This window comes from Euprymna scolopes, chromosome 28 (genome assembly GCF_053919585.1).
Source record: "Euprymna scolopes isolate OS-2025 chromosome 28, ASM5391958v1, whole genome shotgun sequence".
In the NCBI taxonomy this organism is placed as follows: Eukaryota; Metazoa; Mollusca; class Cephalopoda; order Sepiida; family Sepiolidae; genus Euprymna; species Euprymna scolopes.
Window position 1 is genome coordinate 56,470,681 of NC_136509.1, and position 21,071 is coordinate 56,491,751.

At 32.2% G+C, this 21,071-nt stretch overlaps 1 protein-coding gene across 2 annotated transcripts in view; it reads left to right on the forward strand.

Annotated features, from left to right (window-relative positions):
- The window catches only part of LOC145249647 (putative ATP-dependent RNA helicase DHX34), a 150,681-nt gene that overhangs the window by 90,127 nt on the left and 39,483 nt on the right, over nt 1–21,071 (forward strand). For both annotated transcript variants that reach the window (XM_080111412.1, XM_080111413.1), the window contains exons 18-20: nt 2,217–2,291; nt 5,078–5,188; nt 7,498–7,653. In XM_080111412.1, coding sequence (XP_079967538.1) covers nt 2,217–2,291; nt 5,078–5,188; nt 7,498–7,653 — 342 coding nt within the window. The remainder of the gene's footprint in view (nt 1–2,216; nt 2,292–5,077; nt 5,189–7,497; nt 7,654–21,071) is intronic.

A 21,071-nucleotide genomic window follows, 5' to 3' on the forward strand; every position in this document is an offset into this window, starting at 1 on the left:
TATTTTTCCAAATTAATACAATTGAATAGTATTTTTCCAAATTAATACAATTGAATAGTATTTTTCCAAATTAATACAATTGAATAGTATTTTTCCAAATTAATACAATTGAATAGTATTTTTCCAAATTAATACAATTGAATAGTATTTTTCCAAATTAATACAATTGAATAGTATTTTTCCAAATTAATACAATTGAATAGTATTTTTCCAGATTAATACAATTGAATAGTATTTTTCCAAATTAATACAATTGAATAGTATTTTTCCAAATTAATACAATTGAATAGTATTTTTCCAAATTAATACAATTGAATAGTATTTTTCCAAATTAATACAATTGAATAGTATTTTTCCAGATTAATACAATTGAATAGTATTTTTCCAAATTAATACAATTGAATAGTATTTTTCCAAATTAATACAATTGAATAGTATTTTTCCAAATTAATACAATTGAATAGTATTTTTCCAAATTAATACAATTGAATAGTATTTTTCCAAATTAATACAATTGAATAGTATTTTTCCAAATTAATACAATGGAATAGTATTTTTCCAAATTAATACAATTGAATAGTATTTTTCCAGATTAATACAATTGAATAGTATTTTTCCAAATTAATACAATTGAATAGTATTTTTCCAAATTAATACAATTGAATAGTATTTTTCCAAATTAATACAATTGAATAGTATTTTTCCAAATTCATACAATTGAATAGTATTTTTCCAAATTAATACAATGGAATAGTATTTTTCCAAATTAATACAATTGAATAGTATTTTTCCAAATTAATACAATTGAATAGTATTTTTCCAAATTAATACAATTGAATAGTATTTTTCCAAATTAATACAATTGAATAGTATTTTTCCAAATTAATACAATTGAATAGTATTTTTCCAAATTAATACAATTGAATAGTATTTTTCCAGATTAATACAATTGAATAGTATTTTTCCAGATTAATACAATTGAATAGTATTTTTCCAAATTAATACAATTGAATAGTATTTTTCCAAATTAATACAATTGAATAGTATTTTTCCAGATTAATACAATTGAATAGTATTTTTCCAAATTAATACAATTGAATAGTATTTTTCCAAATTAATACAATTGAATAGTATTTTTCCAAATTAATACAATTGAATAGTATTTTTCTAAATTAATACAATTGAATAGTATTTTTCCAAATTAATACAATTGAATAGTATTTTTCCAAATTAATACAATTGAATAGTATTTTTCCAAATTAATACAATTGAATAGTATTTTTCCAAATTAAGTAAAAATAATGCAAATTAATAATAAAAATTTTAGAACCACAAAATATTTTCTTTATTATTTTTAAGACAAAAAAATTTTTTTTTACTTAGGAAAATTGAGTAAACTATCATATTAATGAATTTGCTTCAGCAGAAATAAAATTCAATTTTCATAACAATTTGGTTTAATTAATAATTTTATAACAAAACGATGGTGTAATAATTCAGTTAATATTATGTTTCTGACTTTTTTAGATAAGGATTGCTAATTTGTATTAGTTGTATTTTTCAGACTACTGTTCTTATCTTGAGTGTCATTTTTACAATGTTTCAGCTGATGTAACCTCTGATCTCCAAGTGTATCTTGTCAAACTCTAGAGTCTTTCAGTTAAACTTAGGAATCTGCACAGAATTTTGGACAGATCCCTTTATTTAGTCCACAGGGGTATCATGCTCTACTTTCATCAGCCATGACAATAAAAGTCTTAAGCAATTCTTGGTATCAACTGCAGTAAGAATTGAACCGCCAATCTTCCAAAGAGTGTCACTTAGAATTGAATTTTACCTTGTACTTTATCCATTACACCATGTCTCATATGAATTTTAGGAGTTTTAAACCAAGTTCAGCAAAAAGCTTCTCGAGTTCAACAAGAATGTTTGAGGTTAAATGGGTCAAAATGTGAAAATAACAATCAAGATGAAATAGTCCAAATAATACAATTACTATTTTAAAATCTTATTTCAAAAACATAATTGGTAAAAAAACAAAAATATAGTAAAAACAAAAAAGTGAAACAAAAATGAAAAGTAGAAAATATTCCTGGACAACTGAGGTAGGCAGAGCTAGTATTCACTAAAGTTTAAAAATGATGTATTTTATTAAATAAAATTAAATGAAAAAGTTTTAGCCTCTTATTAGCATTTTAATATTATTTCTTTTGTAGGCTCAGCAAAAACCACTTATATCAGACCATGGAGATCCTTTCAGTTTGCTCCATTGCTTTGATGAATGGATTCAGGTATGATTCATTATTTTCATCTATTTTTAGAGATGAAGATCTTTTAACAATTAATTATCCAAAATATTAATAACCTGTGATTATATATTCATATCTTTATGCATATGTATGTATGTCTGTTTTCAATATCCTTTGTTTTTCAATGGAGATACAAAAGAAAAGGAAGGTGTTGAAAAGAGAGAATGATTCAGTTTACAAAACCACAACTCATTTTTTCCCTATTTTCTGTTGTTAAAGCAATTCAGCTTCAAGCTGTTATGAACTGATGAATTGTTTTGAATCAGCCTCTTCTGTACATCTATAGAAGGTTGTTGGGACTTTTATTTAGTTTTACATTCAACATTCCAAGGACTATTCATGCCAAATTTGGTGCAATTCTAACTCATAGATTTGTATCCTATATGTGTTGATTATTATCATGATTATATTTATTAATAATAATAGAACTATAAATCTAATCATGTTTTTTGTACTATTGTCGATTTTTCCTTTCTGATTCAGACATTTATTTTTCCTTAACGTAAAAATGTTATTTTAGTAGGGATACCGAAATACTTTTTTCTTTGCTGCTTTTATATTTTTGTTGAATATTTGTGGCAAACTAGAATGTCGTACTAGCATTGGTAATCAACTCAAGTCAAAAATCTATCCAACTGGTGAAGGGAGAAATCTAATGTAAGCCTGCTATTTGAGATAAATGCAGAAGAAAATAGGATATTTATGCAGAAAATTTACCATACTGAAATAATATTATTATTTAAAACCTATTCTTAACATGGGGAGGGGAGAGTGTTTTGTAACTGCAGTAGAACCCTGGGATACGGTGGCCCTAGGATACAGTCTTTTCAGGTTACGACATGGAATACATTGTTTTTCTGGCCCTTCGCTATGGTATTTGCCTTGCTTTGCGGTATTATTTATTTATAATGTTATTTGATTATATGTGTATACTGTACTGTATTTTGTTACTAATTTTTAATGCTGTATCCTGGGGTTCTACTGTATTCTGTATTTTCACCTTACGAAATAAAAAAGATATTGTAAAACTTGAATTTAACTTGAAAATACTATTTTTTAAAAAATAGCACGGTAACTTCTCAAAAATAGTTTGTGAAAACCAGCATTAAGAAAAGTAGTGCTTTTGGTTGTATAATAGAAAAATTGTTACAAATTTATTAATTTATGAATTTGAAAAAAAAAATGTGCAGAATTTATCTCCCATAGCAATTCTTTTTTATTTTATTAACTCCACTAGAACAGTAAATGAGTGTTATATTCAAAACTGATCTTCTATTCTAAATTTTAAAATAACTGTCTTTTGTATTCTGTTCTTTTTTTCACCAACTTTTTTAGAATACTCATATTTAAGCACTTAAAAAATTTCAATCTAATTTTTTATGAGGGAGAGTAGTGACAGTGTTACCACATTCATAAAAATCAGTATGTCTGTCTGTTTGTGTGTCTCCACTTTTCAAACTTCATTTCCTCTGACGGAAGGTCACAAAGTGGTACTAGGCAGCTCAAATGATTGCATTTTTTGTGGGCCGTTTTTTTATGGGTCTTTACCCGGTTAAAGGAGTTAACATTGAAAGAAATTAGAACTTGGTTGGCATAAGTATCTTACTAATGGTATCTCTTGCACATGCATAAATTGACTTATCATGTTTCAAGCATAGAAGTATATTTAGCTAATTTACAATACTTTCAGATTGTTTCCCTGTTGAAGCTGTTGTTAGTATGAACGGCTATTAACAGCAGGATTACGGTTTTGATCCCAAGCGTTCCTTTTTCTTATTTTTTTTTATTACATTCCTACATTTTTAATGCTATCACATTTATAAAGCTCAGTATGTCCTTCTGCATCGATTTGTTTATTTATTTTTTTAATCTGAAAATGGTTGAGGTAGTTTACAATTTGAAAACCGTTATTTTTTTAGGGGAGGAACCAACTATTTTTCATCTATTACAAATATCTTTTTCTCTTTTTTTTAATGATTAAAAAACCAGTTTGTGAATATATTTTCTATAATTTAACTCCTATTTTAATTATGTGAATTAGAGTAACACTAAAAAACAAATGGTTATTACCTAAACCATGTTTTAGTAAAAAATAAATATTAATAATAAATAATGGAAAGTGTCAATATGACATATTCACTCATTGTAATCATCGCTAAATACAAGAAGTAGACAGTTTCATATCCCCTGATGAAAAAAGTTTGAAGTTATTGTTTATTTTTCAGTATTGACTTTAAATATAATAAATAAGGATATCTTATTTCTATTTGTAAAAAAAATTTGAATCCTCCAGACAGTTGGTAATTTACACAAATATAAAAGATTTCATAACGCGCGTGATGGCATAATGATAAGTTTTCGCAGCTTGTAATACTTGCCATGTCTAGTTAAACTGAAAAGCCATAAAATCCTTGTCTATGAATGATAACAAACATATATGCGCACTCACACACATTGAATTACAAAAATTAAATATGTTCGATATTATTATTCTTACTGAGTGATATGATTTTCATAATTTTTCAGTTCGACAAAATTAATAGTTTTTGTTTAATTGTTTATCATTCAAGCCTTTTTCTAGGGGATTTGTTTGCTAAGAGAAAATGAGTTTCTGTAAGAAATTACTCATCAAAACTTTCCAATAATGTTTTATTCAGTGAAACAATGTAGAAATATTTTCTGCTTTTCAAGCCAAAACTAGGAAATACTTATGGAATACTCAAATCATCTTAAAAATATTTTCAAATTTGTATTTTTTATTTTTGTAGGTAAAAACTAAAAGGCAGGAAACAAAGAAATGGTGTAAAAGACGAGGACTTATTGAACAACGATTTTATGAAATTAGTAAATTAAAGAAGCAATATAAGGATTTACTTCAGGTTAGTGTATTCTTTTTTTTTTTTCATTAATATATATATATATATATATATATATATATATATATATATATATATATGTTTTTATTTGTTTTTTTATTTGTTGTTTTAATATAAATTATATTTTAAAAATAATATATATATATATATATATATATATATATATATATATATATATATATATTATTATATTTTCACCCCAAACAAAACACATTGCCACTTTGATGTTGAGGGCTACTATCAGGGACCAGGTTGCAGGGGTACTATGTAGGGAGTTTAGCAGCAAGATGTATGTTCACATTACACTTTAACTTCTGCATGACAGTATAGTTGGGGAAGCAGGACCTGGAAGAGAATTCCAAAGTTTAGCAGTTCTGGGGAAGAAGCGATTAGAGTAGAAGGCCTTCCTACATCTAGGGATCTCTACTGTATAGGGGTGGGATTTTTTGTTTGTCGGGAGTATTTTGTCGAGGGAGCACAAGGGCTTGTTCGTCAGAGCGTCCACCATTAAAATACTTGTAAAACAGGCAGAGGGATGCAATATTTCGTCGTTGGGACAGGGGCTGAAACTTAGATGACCGTTCGGAACCTATCAGGTTGGTGACTCTCTTTTGAATGCTGTCCAGGAGCAAGAGACTAGTAGCAAATGCATCAGCCCAAATGTGACAGCAATACTCCATACATGGGCAAATGGTGGTTTTGTAGAGGTGCAGGATACTTTCAGGCATAAGTAACTTTCTAGCATGGTAAAGAGAGCCCACCTTCTTTGCAGCAACCTTGACAATGATCTCGATGTATCTATTCCAACTCATGTTCCCTGTGAACATTAAGCCAAGGAGTTTGAACAAAGTACTTTCTGGTAAGGTTTCATGTAATTATCAAAGGAAAAAAGCTTTGTCTTGGCAGCATTGAATGTTACCATCTATTGTTGACCCTATTCCATTACAGCCTGAAGGTCTTCTTCTAGGGTTTCTGCCATTACCTTAGATATGTGCTCATTAGTTTTACCCATGTGCCTACTATAGAGCGTGGTGTCGTTGGCAAATATACCCATCTCAGAGACAATTTTATCAGGTAAATCATTTATGAATATCAGAAACAATAAAGGTCCAAGGATCGATCACTGAGATACACCCACATTTATATTAAATTTTTTGGACGTACACCCATCGAGGACAACCTGGATTCTTCTCTCATTTAAAAAGGATTTAATTCTGCTAAGCATTCGTCCAGTAATAGCATAGGATTTTATTTGCTTGAGAAGACCATCGTGACATACCCTGTCAAAAGTCTTAGATATATCTAGGACTACTGCCCTCCCCTCTCCTGCCTTATCCAGTGCTTGGTATAAATGTTCGTAGATTACAGTTAGAATATCTGCAGTATAACGGGCTTGCCTAAATCCATATTGGTGGTCTGACAAAAGTTTAGCAGCTGCAAGGTGGTGGACTAGAGCTTCATTAATTAAGGACTTAAATATTTTGGCGAAAAGAGGTAGGAGGTTAATTGGGTGATAATTTAATGGGTCAGTTCTTTTGCCAGAGTTTTTGTAAACTGGTACCACAGAAGCAGTTTTCCAGCAGCCAGGAAAGCAAGATTCGTTAAGGCATTTATTAAAGAGTTTAGAGAGAACTGGAGTAACCTCAGCGCAGCATTTTTTTAATAGCACAGCCGGGATGAGATCAGGTCCACATGCTTCTGATCATTTCAGCATCCTAATTTATCTGGAAAAAAATAACCTTCTTTCCTTAGTAAATGCTAGTTATCTCCCCCTAAATAAAACCTGTCGTTCAAACTAGCCCCAACTAACCTATCTATGTTTAAGATTTTGCATAAGCAATTAGTTGAGGCCAATATAAACAATCCTCTGTAAGAGAGTATTCATTTTGTATCTTCTTCCTTGGCCTTTTGACTAGGAGGAAAGTGTAGTAGTTATTCTGATACTACACTTTATTATTTCTTTCCTTGTCAGTGAAGAAAGAAATCTTTCTGGACTGAGCAATTTTAATTTTTGTTTCAATCCAGAGTGATCGTTTTTAGGGAGCTGGATTTTCCAACCGACCTTCATGAGGAGCAAAATACATAAGAACTCCACATTTTGTAAGATTTGACATTTTACAAACAGCAACAAGATTATAACTTGTGCCAATAAAAAGATTTAACTTATTTAATTTGTAAAATCTTGAAATAAAGGAATGACTAAAAGGAAAATGAAAAACTTTTATTGTTTTTGTAAATTTCAAAGTTTTCCTTCTCTCTTTTTGTTTGAAATATTAAATATAAAGTGAGTTTGTGGCTTTATCTTGTTTCAGGATCATGATTTATTAAGGAAGGATGCTGATGAAAAGTGTTTTTATACAAGTGAAGAACGCAGGCAACGTAACAGTGATAAAAAGAGATTACACGAGTTAAAAAAGGAAGAGAACAGACGAGCCAAATTGAGAAAAACTTTGAAATTTCAGGAGAAAGTAAGCATTCTGTAGCTCAACTTTTCATGAAGATTCTATTTTTTGTTTTTTTTACTTTCATAATGGTTCTTTCTTGATTAAAATGCATTTTTTTGTTTAAAAATATGGTACTTATGCAGTTTGCAAACCAGACATATCTAAGTGTCTGCTCAAGTTTGCCTGGAACCTGACGGAAAACACTGCATTATGCTGAGCTTTGCCAAAAGTCATACAAACGCTACCGAAATAGAAAATAGCAAAATTAATCAGATACGAAGTACAATTAGAACAAAAAATAATTTAAAAAAAAACGTAAACATGGAAATAATTAAAAAAACAACAACCTACCATAATAATGCTTTATTTATAGTTTTTATCTTTTAACCAGTTTTTAAATTTTTTTTTTTTTATGCAAGAAAAACGAAAGATTCTTTTTTGTAATGAAATTTTATTAATAGAACTTTTGTTTTCAGGTTTTGTACTAAATGGCAACATGTTTTCTTTGTTTCTTTTTTTTTTTCAATTTTATTTTTTGCATGCAATTTAGTAATCAAGAAACCCTCCTTCTCGGTGAAGTGATATTCACTGAAGACCCAGAACAGTGTGTGAAGTTTGCCAGTTTTATTCTTTTGTCTGTTCAAGACACTCTATATATGACCTGGGCCTCTGATCTGCCAAGAATTCCTAAGAAAATAATCCCGGCAAATGTCTCTTATAAAGTTCCTCCAATCTGCAACAGTGTGTCCAGTGAATTCTCTTATGTTTTTGTTATGGCCATCTCATATGAAAACAGTATATTAGCCTCATGATTTTCCCGATTCTTTTTAGGCAAAATTGTTTGAAGAACGTGCCAGTTTACAATGAGGTCTATTTTCGACATTTTGCATTTATGCATCTCCAGATGAAACCATTGATGAGAGGCTTGCTTTCCTAGGATGCATTTCAAACCATAGGTCCTGCAACTCAATTCCTCTGCTAGTAACTTTTTTTGTTGGTATTAGTCGACGACTTGTTCAGGGGTCTAAAAATGTTTGTCAAAGATGGTTCGATTTATTGCAGAGTTATGCTCCATGATTTACAGGTGACAACTAATTTTCTTCTATTTATTCTCTTCTAATATTTATTCAAAAGTCGTTTGGTACGATTTTTGATGGCTGTTCATTGGGTAATCACATTTGCATTCATTGCCGCTTTCAAATTGGCTGATCTATTAGATGCTCGGCGGTTTCTGTTAGGTGCCAGCAAATCCAAGTGAGATATGTCCAGTTTGCAAAAAGTGGTTGAAAGTTATTCTTGACAAAAAATAAAAATAAAACACTATGTCGGTGAATCCTTGTTTCTTTTTTATTTCTATGTTCTCCATTTATTTCTTACTAGCGGGGCTACCCGACGTTGCTCAGGACCGTATAAACAATGAGAAAATTGAATTTGATTTTGAATATATTTGTTATTCTTAGGAGAGAGGAATTTTTAATGTCTATGTATCATTTGCTATTTCGAGCAAAAGAATATTTTACCTACCTAGGACGGGTATTACACGTATGAAATAATTGTATCTTACCTAGTTTAGGTAATTTACAGCATGTATATGAAATAATTTTGCCTTTGCAAGGACAGGTAATATACAATACATATTTAAAATAATTTTAACTACACTAAGATGGGTAATTTAAATACATATAAAAAACAATTCCACATATTTTTTAACCCCAAAACGGAATTACTTTCTCCAACCTAACCCCCAAAAGAAAACTCCAAAGCACGTTTAAAATTAACATAATCATGCTTCTTTCTACCCACCACTACAACCATCACATCATTTGCAGATAATAACATAAAAAATTTTTAAAAATATAGATCACCCTCTACAGAAACTGGCCTAGTAAACTTTCGTAGAAAACCAACAATATATATGTATTAATCTAATTTTGAGATCGTAAACCGTTTAAGTCATATCCAGAATCGACTTCACAAATAAAGTAATTTTGAGATAGAAAATTGTTTAAGCCATTTCCGGTACAAACTTTATATTCTACCACCCTCATTTAATCCAGAGCGATGCTGGTTATTCTGCTAGTATATATTTGCCCCTATCTTGTTCGATCCCGGACAATGCCAGAAATTCTGCTAATATATATTTCCATCGATCTCCTTCATTTTGGGCGATGCCGGGAATATTGCTATTAAATTTTCTCACCTATCTCATTCAATCTTGAACCACACCAGGTATTCTGCTAGTGTATATGTGCAGCTATCTAACACAATCCAGGACGATGCCAAGTATTTGTCTATTCTATATTTGTACCAATCTCATTCAATCCCCGGCAATGCCAGGTATTCTGTTAGTATTTATTTGCACCTGCATTATTAAATCCCGGGCAATGAATGATATTCTGTTTCTATATATTTCCACCTATCTCATTCAATCAAGGGCGATACAGGGTATTCTGCTAATATATATTTTCACCTATCTAATTCAATCTCAAGCGACGCCAGGTATTTTGCTAATATATATTCTCACCTATTTCATTCAGTCCCAGGCAACGCTGGGTGTTCTGCTAGTATATATTTGCATCTATCTCATTCAATCCCAGGCGCCCGTGTATTCTGCTTGCATACATTTGCGTGTATCTCATTCAATCCCAGGTGACTCCGGGTAATCTGCTAGTATATATTTGAACCTATCTCGTTGAATCCCATAATTCTTGGATGTTACTAATTTCAACAATCATTTTTCATAATTTATCCCACATTATATCTTTGATACATTGTCTGGGCTGTTTATTTCATTACAAACACCAATCAAATAACTCACATTTCATCATTTATCTTAATTCTTGGATATGTTACTAATTTCGACAATATTTTTTATGATTCAACCAAGAGTATCGTCTCCTGCTTACAAAAAGTAATAACTTCGATACATTGTCTGGGTTATTTATTTCATTACAAAACCACCAATCAAAGAACTCACATTTCATAGTAATGTTAACTCGTTAATGATTTCTGCCATTTCCAACACTGTCTTCATATCTACCACACCACTGTAAAAATATTCATGAAATATAGTAATGTTAATTCGTAAACGGTTTCTGCCATTTCCTGGACTATCTTCATATACACCACCCTACTGTTAAAAATATACATGAAATATAGTTATGTTAACTCGTAAACGGTTTCTGCCATTTCCGGGACTGACTTAATATCCCCCACCTCACTCATAAAAATATACATTAAATATAGTAATTGTAACACGTAAACAGTTTCTGACATTTCCGGGACTGATTTTATATCCCTCACACCACTCTTAAAAATATACATTAAATATAGTAATGTTAACTCGTGAACTCTTTCTGCCATTTCCGGGACTGACTGAATATTCCCCCACCTCACTCTAAAAAATATACATGAAATATAGTAATGTTAATTCCTTAACGGTATCTGCCATTTCCAGGACTGACTTAATATCCCCCCACTCCACAATTAAAAATATACGTGAAATAAATTGTGCCATGATCCATTTAACTGAATTTTTGTGTATCAGCAGTTCAGCCATGTGATTTTTAGAATATGACATGTTATGTAACTATAGTACCTCATGAATATATTATATGCATCTTTTTTAACAGAAGTTAATGACGCCATCATTTGAATTGAACATGTCAGACTAACATCCTCTCTTACTCGAAAATAAGGAGGAGATTATGCCTGGCACATTTCGTATATTAAAATTTGTAAGTATAAGGAACAAACGTTGATCAACTCATATTATGCCCCCCCCCCCCATTCCCTCGCTACTCACCTATATATTATGTTTTGGATTATAACTCGGATGATTGGGAAATGCATTGTTGAGAAATGCATTGTTTACATTTTAAAATATAGCAACTCGATCCTTGTCAGTAATTATTTTCAATCACGCATAATTTTATTTTTCCCTTTTGGATTTTCTTGTAAATTTGAGGTTTTACGCTTTGAAATGCGATAATTACGTTGGCACCAATTTTTCGACTCGAAAATTAATATTTAACTTTGGGTTATAATATCAAATTACCCTTCAAAAACGATTAATCTAAGCATTAAAAGTCGCCATTAAAGGGAGCTGATGTCACATCAGGTTATTAGTCAGCATTTTTTCAAATATGTATAAAATAACATTAGCAATACTATTATGTAGTATTTAATGTTAAAATTCCACTAAATCTTATGACCCCCCCCCCATGCAGAAAACCGGTCAGATGACCAACTTAGACTTGACCGTTCGGGCCAATTTTTCAATATTATTTTTCCAAAGGTCTGAACTTTAAAATGATACTAAATTTGTCAATGTGGGTTGGGTATGTTGAAAGTGCACATACAAACATACACGCTAACAGACGTTTGAGATTTATATATATAGACTAGCTGGGCTACCCAGCATTGCTCGGGACCGTATAAACAATGAGAAAATTGAATTTGATTTTAAATATATTTGTTATTCTTAGGAGAGAGAAATTTTTAATGTCTATGTATCATTTGCTATTTCGAGCAAAAGAATATTTTACCTACCCTAGGACGGGTATTACACGTATGAAATAATTGTATCTTACCTAGTGTAGATAATTTACAGCATGTATATGAAATAATTTTACCTTTGCAAGGACGGTGAATATACAACACATTTAAATAATTTTACCTTTGCAAGGACGGTGAATATACAACACATATTTAAAATAATTTTACCTACACTAAGACGGGTAATTTAAATAGATATATTAAACAATTTCACAAACTTGTTTTTACCCCAAAACGGACATTACTTTCTCCAACCCGACCCCCAAAAGAAAACTCAAGATTACGTTTAAAATTAACATAATCATGCTTCTTTCTACCCACCACTACAACCATCACATCATTCCCGGATGATTACATAAAAAATTTTTTTAAATATAGATCATCCCTTACAGAAACTGGCCTAGTAAACTTATATATATGTATTAATCTAATTTTGAGATCGTAAACTGTTTAAGCCATATCTAGGATTTTGCTAATATATATTCTCACCTATTTCATTCAATCCCGGGCAACGCTGGGTGTTCTGCTAGTATATATCTACATAAATCTCATTAAATCCTGGGCGACGCAAGGTATTCTGTTAGTATATATATTTCAATCAATCTAATTCAATCCAAGGCAATGCCAGGTATTCTGCTAGTATATATTTGAATCTATCTCATTGGATCCCAGATGCCCGTGTATTCTGCTTGCATGCATTTGCATGTATCTCATTCAATCCCGGGTGACTCCGGGTAATCTGCTAGTATATATGTGGACGTATCTCGTTGAATTCCATAATTCTTGAAGATGTTACTAATTTCAACAATCATTTTTCATAATTCAACCCACATTATTGCCACCCTCTAACTAAAGTAATAACTTTGATACATTGTCTGGGCTGTTTATTTCATTACAAACACCAATCAAATTACTCATATTTCATTAGTTTTCATAATTCTTGCATATGTTTCTAATTTTAACAACCATTTTTCAGGATTAAACTTATATTATCTCTGCCCCCCCCCCCCCGTCCCCTATAACTAAAATAAAAACTTTGATACATCAGTTAGGGTGTTTATTTCATTACAAACACACCAATCAAATAACTCACATTTCATCATTTTTCATAATTCTTTACTATGTTACTAATTTCGACAGTATTTTTGATGAAGTAACCCACATAATCACCTCTTAATAATATAATTACTTTGAAACATTGTCTTGGCTGTTCATTTATTACAAACACACTAATTAAGTAACTCACATTTCATCATTTTTCATATTTCTTGGATATGTTACTAATTTCGACAATCATTTTTCATGATTTAACCCACCTAATTGCTCCCCTCTTACTGAAATAATAACTTTGATACATTGTCTGGGCTGTTTATTTCATTAAAACGCACCAATCAAATAACTCACATTTCATCACTTTTCGTAATTATTGGATATGTTACTAATTTAGACAATCATTTTCTGTGATTTAACTTACATTATCGCTCCCCCCTCTTACTAAAATAAAAAGATTGATACATTGTCTGGGCTGTTTATTTCATTACAAACACAAAAATCAATTTAACTTAATATACCCCACTTCGCTCTTAAAAATATACATGAAATATAGTAAGGTTAACTCGAAAATGGTTTCTGCCATCCCGCTAACCAGAGTTAGGATATCATATTGTTACTAATACTAGAAAGAAAATGGCTGTTTGTTTTGTAAACATGCCGACTCGTTTTTTACGTGATTTTTGAAATGTTACAAATAAGCCCCCAGCATGCACTGATTCGTTCACTTGATTTTTGGAATCAGCAGTTCAGCGATGTGATTTTTGGAATATGACATCTTGTCTCAATTTAGTACACAATAAATATATAATATGCACCTTTTTTAATAGAAGATAATGTTTGGTAGGTAGTTATGCTATATAATACGGTTACTTGGTCTTTTGGCTAAGCAGAGTCGTTCCTCTCATCGCTAAATATTTTTTAAGCGTTTTTTTTTTTTTTTCCCATATCATTTTTCCTTGTCATTTTTCGTTATCTTCCTTCTTATATAAAGAATTATTAAATTTCCTTATATTAAGAATTAAGAAATTCTTAGGTATAAATAGAGAAGATATAAAAAACATCCCCTCCCAATACTAACAATGGCTTTCTAAATTTTTTTTATTTTGGCATGGTCTGTATTCCATAATAGTAAAATACTATCCCCTTTTTATATTAAGAATTATTAAATTGCCTTATATTAAGAATTAAGAAATTGTTAGGTGTAAATAGAGAAGATATTAAAAAACTTCCCCTCCCAATACTAAGAATGGCTTCCTAAATAATAATGTTTTTATTTCAGCACGGTCCATATTCCATAATAGTAAAATATTATCTCCCTTCTATATAAAGAATTTTTAAATTGCCTTATATTAAGAATTAATAAATTGTTTGGTGTAAATGTAGAAGATATAAAAAAAACATCTCCTCCCAATACTAAGAATGGCTTTCTAAATGTTTTTATTTCAGCACGGTCCGTATTCCATAATAGTAAAATATCATTCCCCTTCTTATATTAAGAATTATTAAATTGCCTTATATTAAGAATTAAGAAATTGTTAGGTGTAAAAAGAGAAGTTTTTTTTTTTTTGTACATTGAGGTCACCACTTATCAAGGCACAAGCCACTCGTGGATAAGGATTATTGTGGGTACAGTAATCAATGGGATAGTGTTGTAGTATTTGTTAGTATTGGAGATTTGATAAAGTGTCATTACTTAAGGGGGCGGTTCATCAGGAATTTGTTTATGTTGGACTTGAAGACATCCAACTTGAAGTCAGGAGGGAAACAGGCAAGCAGTAGAGAGCTCCACAGGCATGTAGTTGTAAGAAAGAAGCTTTGTTCATGGAATCTACGTTTTGATTTAGGCACAGATAAAGAGTGGGGAAAATTATTGACAGTGGTTTCAGCTAGATGGGTGTTTATTGTGAAAGATTGGCGAGGGGAACCAGAGATTGTAGCTCAGACGATCACTTGCCATGGAAATAATGATAAAACAAAGATAGGCTTGCAACATCTCTTCTGTGGCAGAGAGGTTGCATGGAAGAGAAACGGGCATCCCCCACTAAGCCACAAAGTCTATTTTGTACTCTGCAAGGCAGGATAGGCTTTTTTTAGCAGCTCCTGCCCAGATGTGGCAGCAGTATTCCATCCTTGGACATACTTGGCTTTTATATAGATAGAGAATTGTCTGGAGCTGTAGAAGGATCCCACCATTTTTCCAGCGACCTTGGCAACAGACTTGATGTAAGTGTTCCATTTCAGATCAGGAGTAAAAATCAAACCCAGAAACTTATCAAAACATTGGACCTCCCCTAGATGAGAACCATCCATTTCAATTGATGCCAGATAGGGATCAGAGCATTGATGATGTAAAGATAGGAGCTTGGTTTTAGATGCATCAAAGGTAACCAGCCACCTCTTCCCCCACTGTACCATCCGCTCAAGATCAGAGGAGAGAGAATCAGAGAGAACTTTGTCATTTACGGCCTTTGATGTGTTGCCATAGATGGTCTTGTCATCAGCATAGATGTCAACAAATGATTTAAGTATGTGTTTTGGGAGATCATTGATGTAGATCAGGAAGAGAGTTGGGCCCAGGATGAACCCCTGAGGGATTCCAGCATTAATACTGCGGGCCTCTGATTTCTGCTCATCAACCACTACTCTTATGAGCCTATCAGAGAGAAATGATTTAATGATTGAGAAAACATTTCCAGTTATACCGTTGCTGGAAATCTTATGAAGTAAGCCTTTATGCCATATTTTATCGAAGGCCTTCGATATGTCAAGAGCAATTGCCCTAGAAAGGAAGCCTTTGTCAAGAGATTCACTAATCCTATGAGATATAACCGTTAGCACATCTGCTGTAGATCTAGCAGAATGGAAACCATATTGCATGTCACTAAGAAGGTTCTTTCTGCTGAGGTGGTTGACTACTTCTCTATTTAATATAGATTTCAGCAATTTATAACACACAGGAGACTTATTGGTCTGTATGAGAGGGAGATGACTTATCACCTGAATTCTTAAATATAGGGCATACTGATGAGATTTTCCAGGGTGTTGGAAAGCACTTCTCCTTAAGGCAATGCTTAAACAGTTTTGTAAGTATGGGGGCAAGTTCTGGTTGAAGCTTTTTTAACACTATAATTGGAACCGTCAGAGCCAGCAAGATATAAAAAACATCCACTCTCAATACTAAGAATGGCTTTCTAAATAATAATGTTTTTATTCCAGCACAGTCCGTATTCCATAATAGTAAAATACTATCGCCCTTTTATATTAAGAATTATTAAATTGCCTTATATTAAGAATTAATAAATTGTTAGTTGCAAATAGAGAAGATATAAAAAGCATTCCCACCCAATACTAAGAATGCTTTTCTAAATAATGTTTTTATTTCAGCACAGTTCGTATTCCATAATAGTAAAATACTATCCACCTTCTTATATAAAGAATTATTAAATTGCCTTATATTAAGAATTAATAAATTGTTTGGTGTAAATAGAGAAGATATAAAAAACATCCCCTCCCAATACTAAGAATGGTTTTCTAAATAATAATGTTTTTATTTTAGCACAGTCCATATTCCATAATAGTAAAATACTATCCCTGTTCTTATAACCCTAACCCACTCTGTTGTCAGAGGGCCGGGCCGTGTTCATCGCTTCCGGCTCGCAGGACCATAGATGCAACCCAGCAGGGCTACATTCTTACTTGTCTAGTGGTGGACCCCTCAAGGGTGACCAGACTATTACTCGTCACTGGAAAATATCTCTCTGCTGCTCAGGGCATGCGAAATGTGCATGACCCTAAGTTCGTGTGGCAACATTGTCGATTTCGGCTGTCCCTCTGGCTTCATGCTGGATCCAGTATATCTCTTTCATCATCTGGCGTCAGGGCATACCTGAAATAAACTGCATCTTCATTCAGGCTGGCAATCGAGAAACAAAGAAAAACTCTGGTTCATTTTCGTAAAAACCAAACAAAATAATTATTTATAAATCATTTTACACTTATTTAAAGTCGAGTTCCTTGATCCGAGCTTCGTGATGCAGGTTGTATAATTTAAGTTCATCTTGTTGATTTCCCAGCTAAGAACAAGAGCTTTTCAACTTAGCTCTTATGAGGGTTTCTGCCCCCTCGCCCCAGGTGGGGCGAGAGCGATGTGGACATCTCGATGCCAGCCAGGTTTTACTAAAAAGACCCTAATTCTAAAAAAAACAATCACTTTTCTAAAACTGGCCTCTTCCCCCCTCTATCATTTGAAGATTACTTTCCTTTTTTCTCTATCCCATTATCTTATATGCTTTTTCTTCTTTTGTGAACTTCTTTCTCTATCTCCTTATTTTATATTCTTTTCATTTTCTCTTTTCTTGTGAACCTCTTCCTTCTCTTTTGTGACCATATCTCTCCCTAGGTTCAATTTTATTTATTTATCTGTCCAACTAACTTATCACTGGCTTGGTGGCCTGGTAGTTAAATACAACAGGTGGACCCAAATGACAAAATGTCTCAGACACCAAAGCAGACATTTTGAACCTAAATCATTGTTTCTATAATATCTGAATTGTTCTTTCAAAACTCAACCAGAAAATGATCCTGTATTGTTTTTCTGCCAAACTGAAGAATCTCATTATCATATTTATTTATTTTTTCCCCCATTGAAATATTTTATTTCTTATGGACATTTTTGCCTCTTCTTATCGCTACATAAGTACAAAATGGAAATTAAAACTGCTTAAAGAACAATTATTATCTATTATCTTCTTCTTTTCTTGATAAAGTTCCAGGGACATTTTTCTTTTTTCCTCTTCTACCTTCTCTTCCTCTGTTTGAAAAACAAGACCATCTGGTATCGCCCAAGATCTTGCTACATTCTTATATAAAGAATTATTAAATTGCGTTATATTAAAAATTAAGAAATTGTTAGTTGTAAATAGAGAACATATAAAAAAACATCCCCTCGCAATACTAAGAATGAATTTCTAAATAATGATGCTTTTATTTCAACACAGTCCGTATTTCATAATAGTAAAATACTATCCCCCTTCTTATATTAAGAATTATTAAATTGCCTTATATTAAGAATTAGGAAATTTTTAGGTGTAAATAGAGAACATATAAACATCCCCTCCCCAATACTAAGAACGGTTTTCTAAATAATAATGTTTTTATTTCAGCATGGACCGTATTCCATAATAGTAAAATACTATCCCCCTTTTTATATTTCAAAATTTTAAATTGCCTTATATTAAGAATTGTAAGGTGTATTCTGCTAGTACATATATCCACCTATCTCATCCCATCTCGGGCACCGACGAGTATTCTGCTTGTACATATTTCCACCTATCTCATCCAATCCGGGCGATGCCGGGTATTCTGCTAGTACATATTTCCACCTATTTCATCCAATCCTGGGCAACGCCAGGTATTCTGCTAGTGCATATATTCACCTATCTTATCCAATCCCGGGTAACGCAGGGTATTCTACTAGTATATATATATCCACCTATCTATTCCGATCCCAGGCAATGCCGGGTATTCTGCTAGTACATATATCCACCTATGTCATTCATTCCTGGGTGACGCAGGTATTCTGCTAGTACATATATCCGCCTATCTCATCCAATCCCAGCTGACGCCGGGTATCCTGCTCGTACATGTGACTTCAACATGAATTCCTAAGTGTAACATTCAATTGACTTTAATCCCCCTCCTCCTTAACTAGGATTACTTGATATATTTACGTGATTTCTGAAATGTTTGCACTGATTCATTACCTGTTATTTGGAATCAGCTGTTCAGCCATATGATTTTTGGAATGTGACATCTTGTGTCAATGTAGTATATGATAAATTTATAAAATGCATTTTTTTTAATAGAATATATTGTTCGGTATGAAATTATGCTATATAATACGGTTACTTGCTCTTTTGACTAAGATCAAAGTGTAGTATCTGACTTAGAATTTAAGTGTTCAGATCTTTGCCCCCCCCCCTCCACAGAATTAGCACATCATATTGTTACTAATACTAAAAAGAAAATGGCTGTTTGTTTTTGTTTGAAATTGTTTACATTTAAAAATATAACAATTCGATCTTCATTGGTAAAAAATTTCAATCACTCATAATTTTATCTCCCCCCCCCTTCGCTTTTTGTTTAAATTTTGGATTCTACGTTTTTATATGCGATAAATACCTGAGTATTAATATCAATTTACCTTTCGAAGGTTGTTAATGTATGTATTAAAAGTCGCCATTAAAGCGTGCTGATGTCACATCATGACAAAGTATTTTTTCAAGTATGTATAAATATCATTAGATTTGTAGTACAATAGGAAAAACGAAAAAATGTTGTTTTTTTTTGCCCCCCCCCACCCACCCCTGCAGAAAAACGGCCACATGACTAACTTAGAATTGATCGTGGAGCCAAAATTTCGATATTTTTCATCCGAAGGTTGGACCTTTAATATGATACCAAATTTTCAATGTTGGTTGTGTCTGTCGAAAGTTTTTGGTGGACACACACACACACACAAACACACATTTTCGCTTTTATATATTAGACTAGCGGGCGTTCCTGGGTGTTTGGAGGTGTGCATCTGGTGGGGGTAAATAAAAACAACCCTGTTTAAAAAAAACACATTGGCCGGGTGTTTTGAGGTGTTAAAGAAAAAAAAAGTTTTAGTAGGAAGGTAGGCTTGAACCCTGAAGCCTTGACGTGAAGGTGGAAATGAAATGGAAAAAAAGCCTGAGATCTAACCATCTTGGCCACAAGGAGAGAGAAAGTTAAGTCATGTGATGTTTAACCTTGAAACATGACACACCTGCAAGCCAGTTTTTGCTATTTTATACTGAAAAGCATAACAAAAATGCAGCAATCAAAAAAAAATCTCGAAAATAGCCCGTTAAAGTCAGGCAAATTAAAAATAGATGCGACCCCCGGTCATAACTCGTAGATATTATGATTTAAACGTTATATAAAAAGTTTCAAGAAGGAGTGAGCTGACCGAGAAGCCTGACAAAAAAAGCCTTTGGCGGATATATACAAAAATGCACACACACTAACACACATTTTCGCTTTTATATATATAGACTATCGGGGGTACCTGGGGTTAGGGTTAGGGTAATGCCCGACACGTTACCCTTACGCCAAAGAGACATACAACTGAGAACGGATAAAATTAAAACTTTAAAAACACTTGCAGGTGGTTTTAAACTAACGTCAACGTTTTCTAGGTCAAGCATGACGTCATTGTCGTAGTAGCAGGAGCAGAAAAAATGAAGGAATGATTTTTTCGGCACCCCTCCCTGTACAAATCTGATTTTAGGATGAAGGAATTAATGTTTTTGGCCAATTTTTCGATATTTGTCGGGCAAAGGTTGGAACTTTAAAATGATACCTATCTGGCAAAAATCTGTGACCCGTGTTGAAAGTTTTTGTGAGACATACAAACACACATATGTACATACACACATTTTCGCTTTTATATATATAGACTGGCGGGGGGTACCCGGCATTGCCCGGGTGTTTCGAGGTGTGTGTGCTTTTTGGGGGAGGGGGGGGGCAATCAAAACATAAGAATAAGCAAAGTAAATATTAAATATTAAAATGATTTAAAAAAATCGATAAAAAAACACAAAAAAAAACTAACGTAAGGCAAACGAACGATGTTAAATGTAAAAATCTGAAAAACAAGAAAAGAAAATGTGATGGAAAAAGAAAACAGAAAAACGAACGTTCATAGTTTAGCTTGTGTGAAGGTTAAAAAATTTTTTACCGATAACAACAATATTTTTAAATTCACACTGTCATTACAGCTTGCTGACGTCAAGATCACGTGACATGAC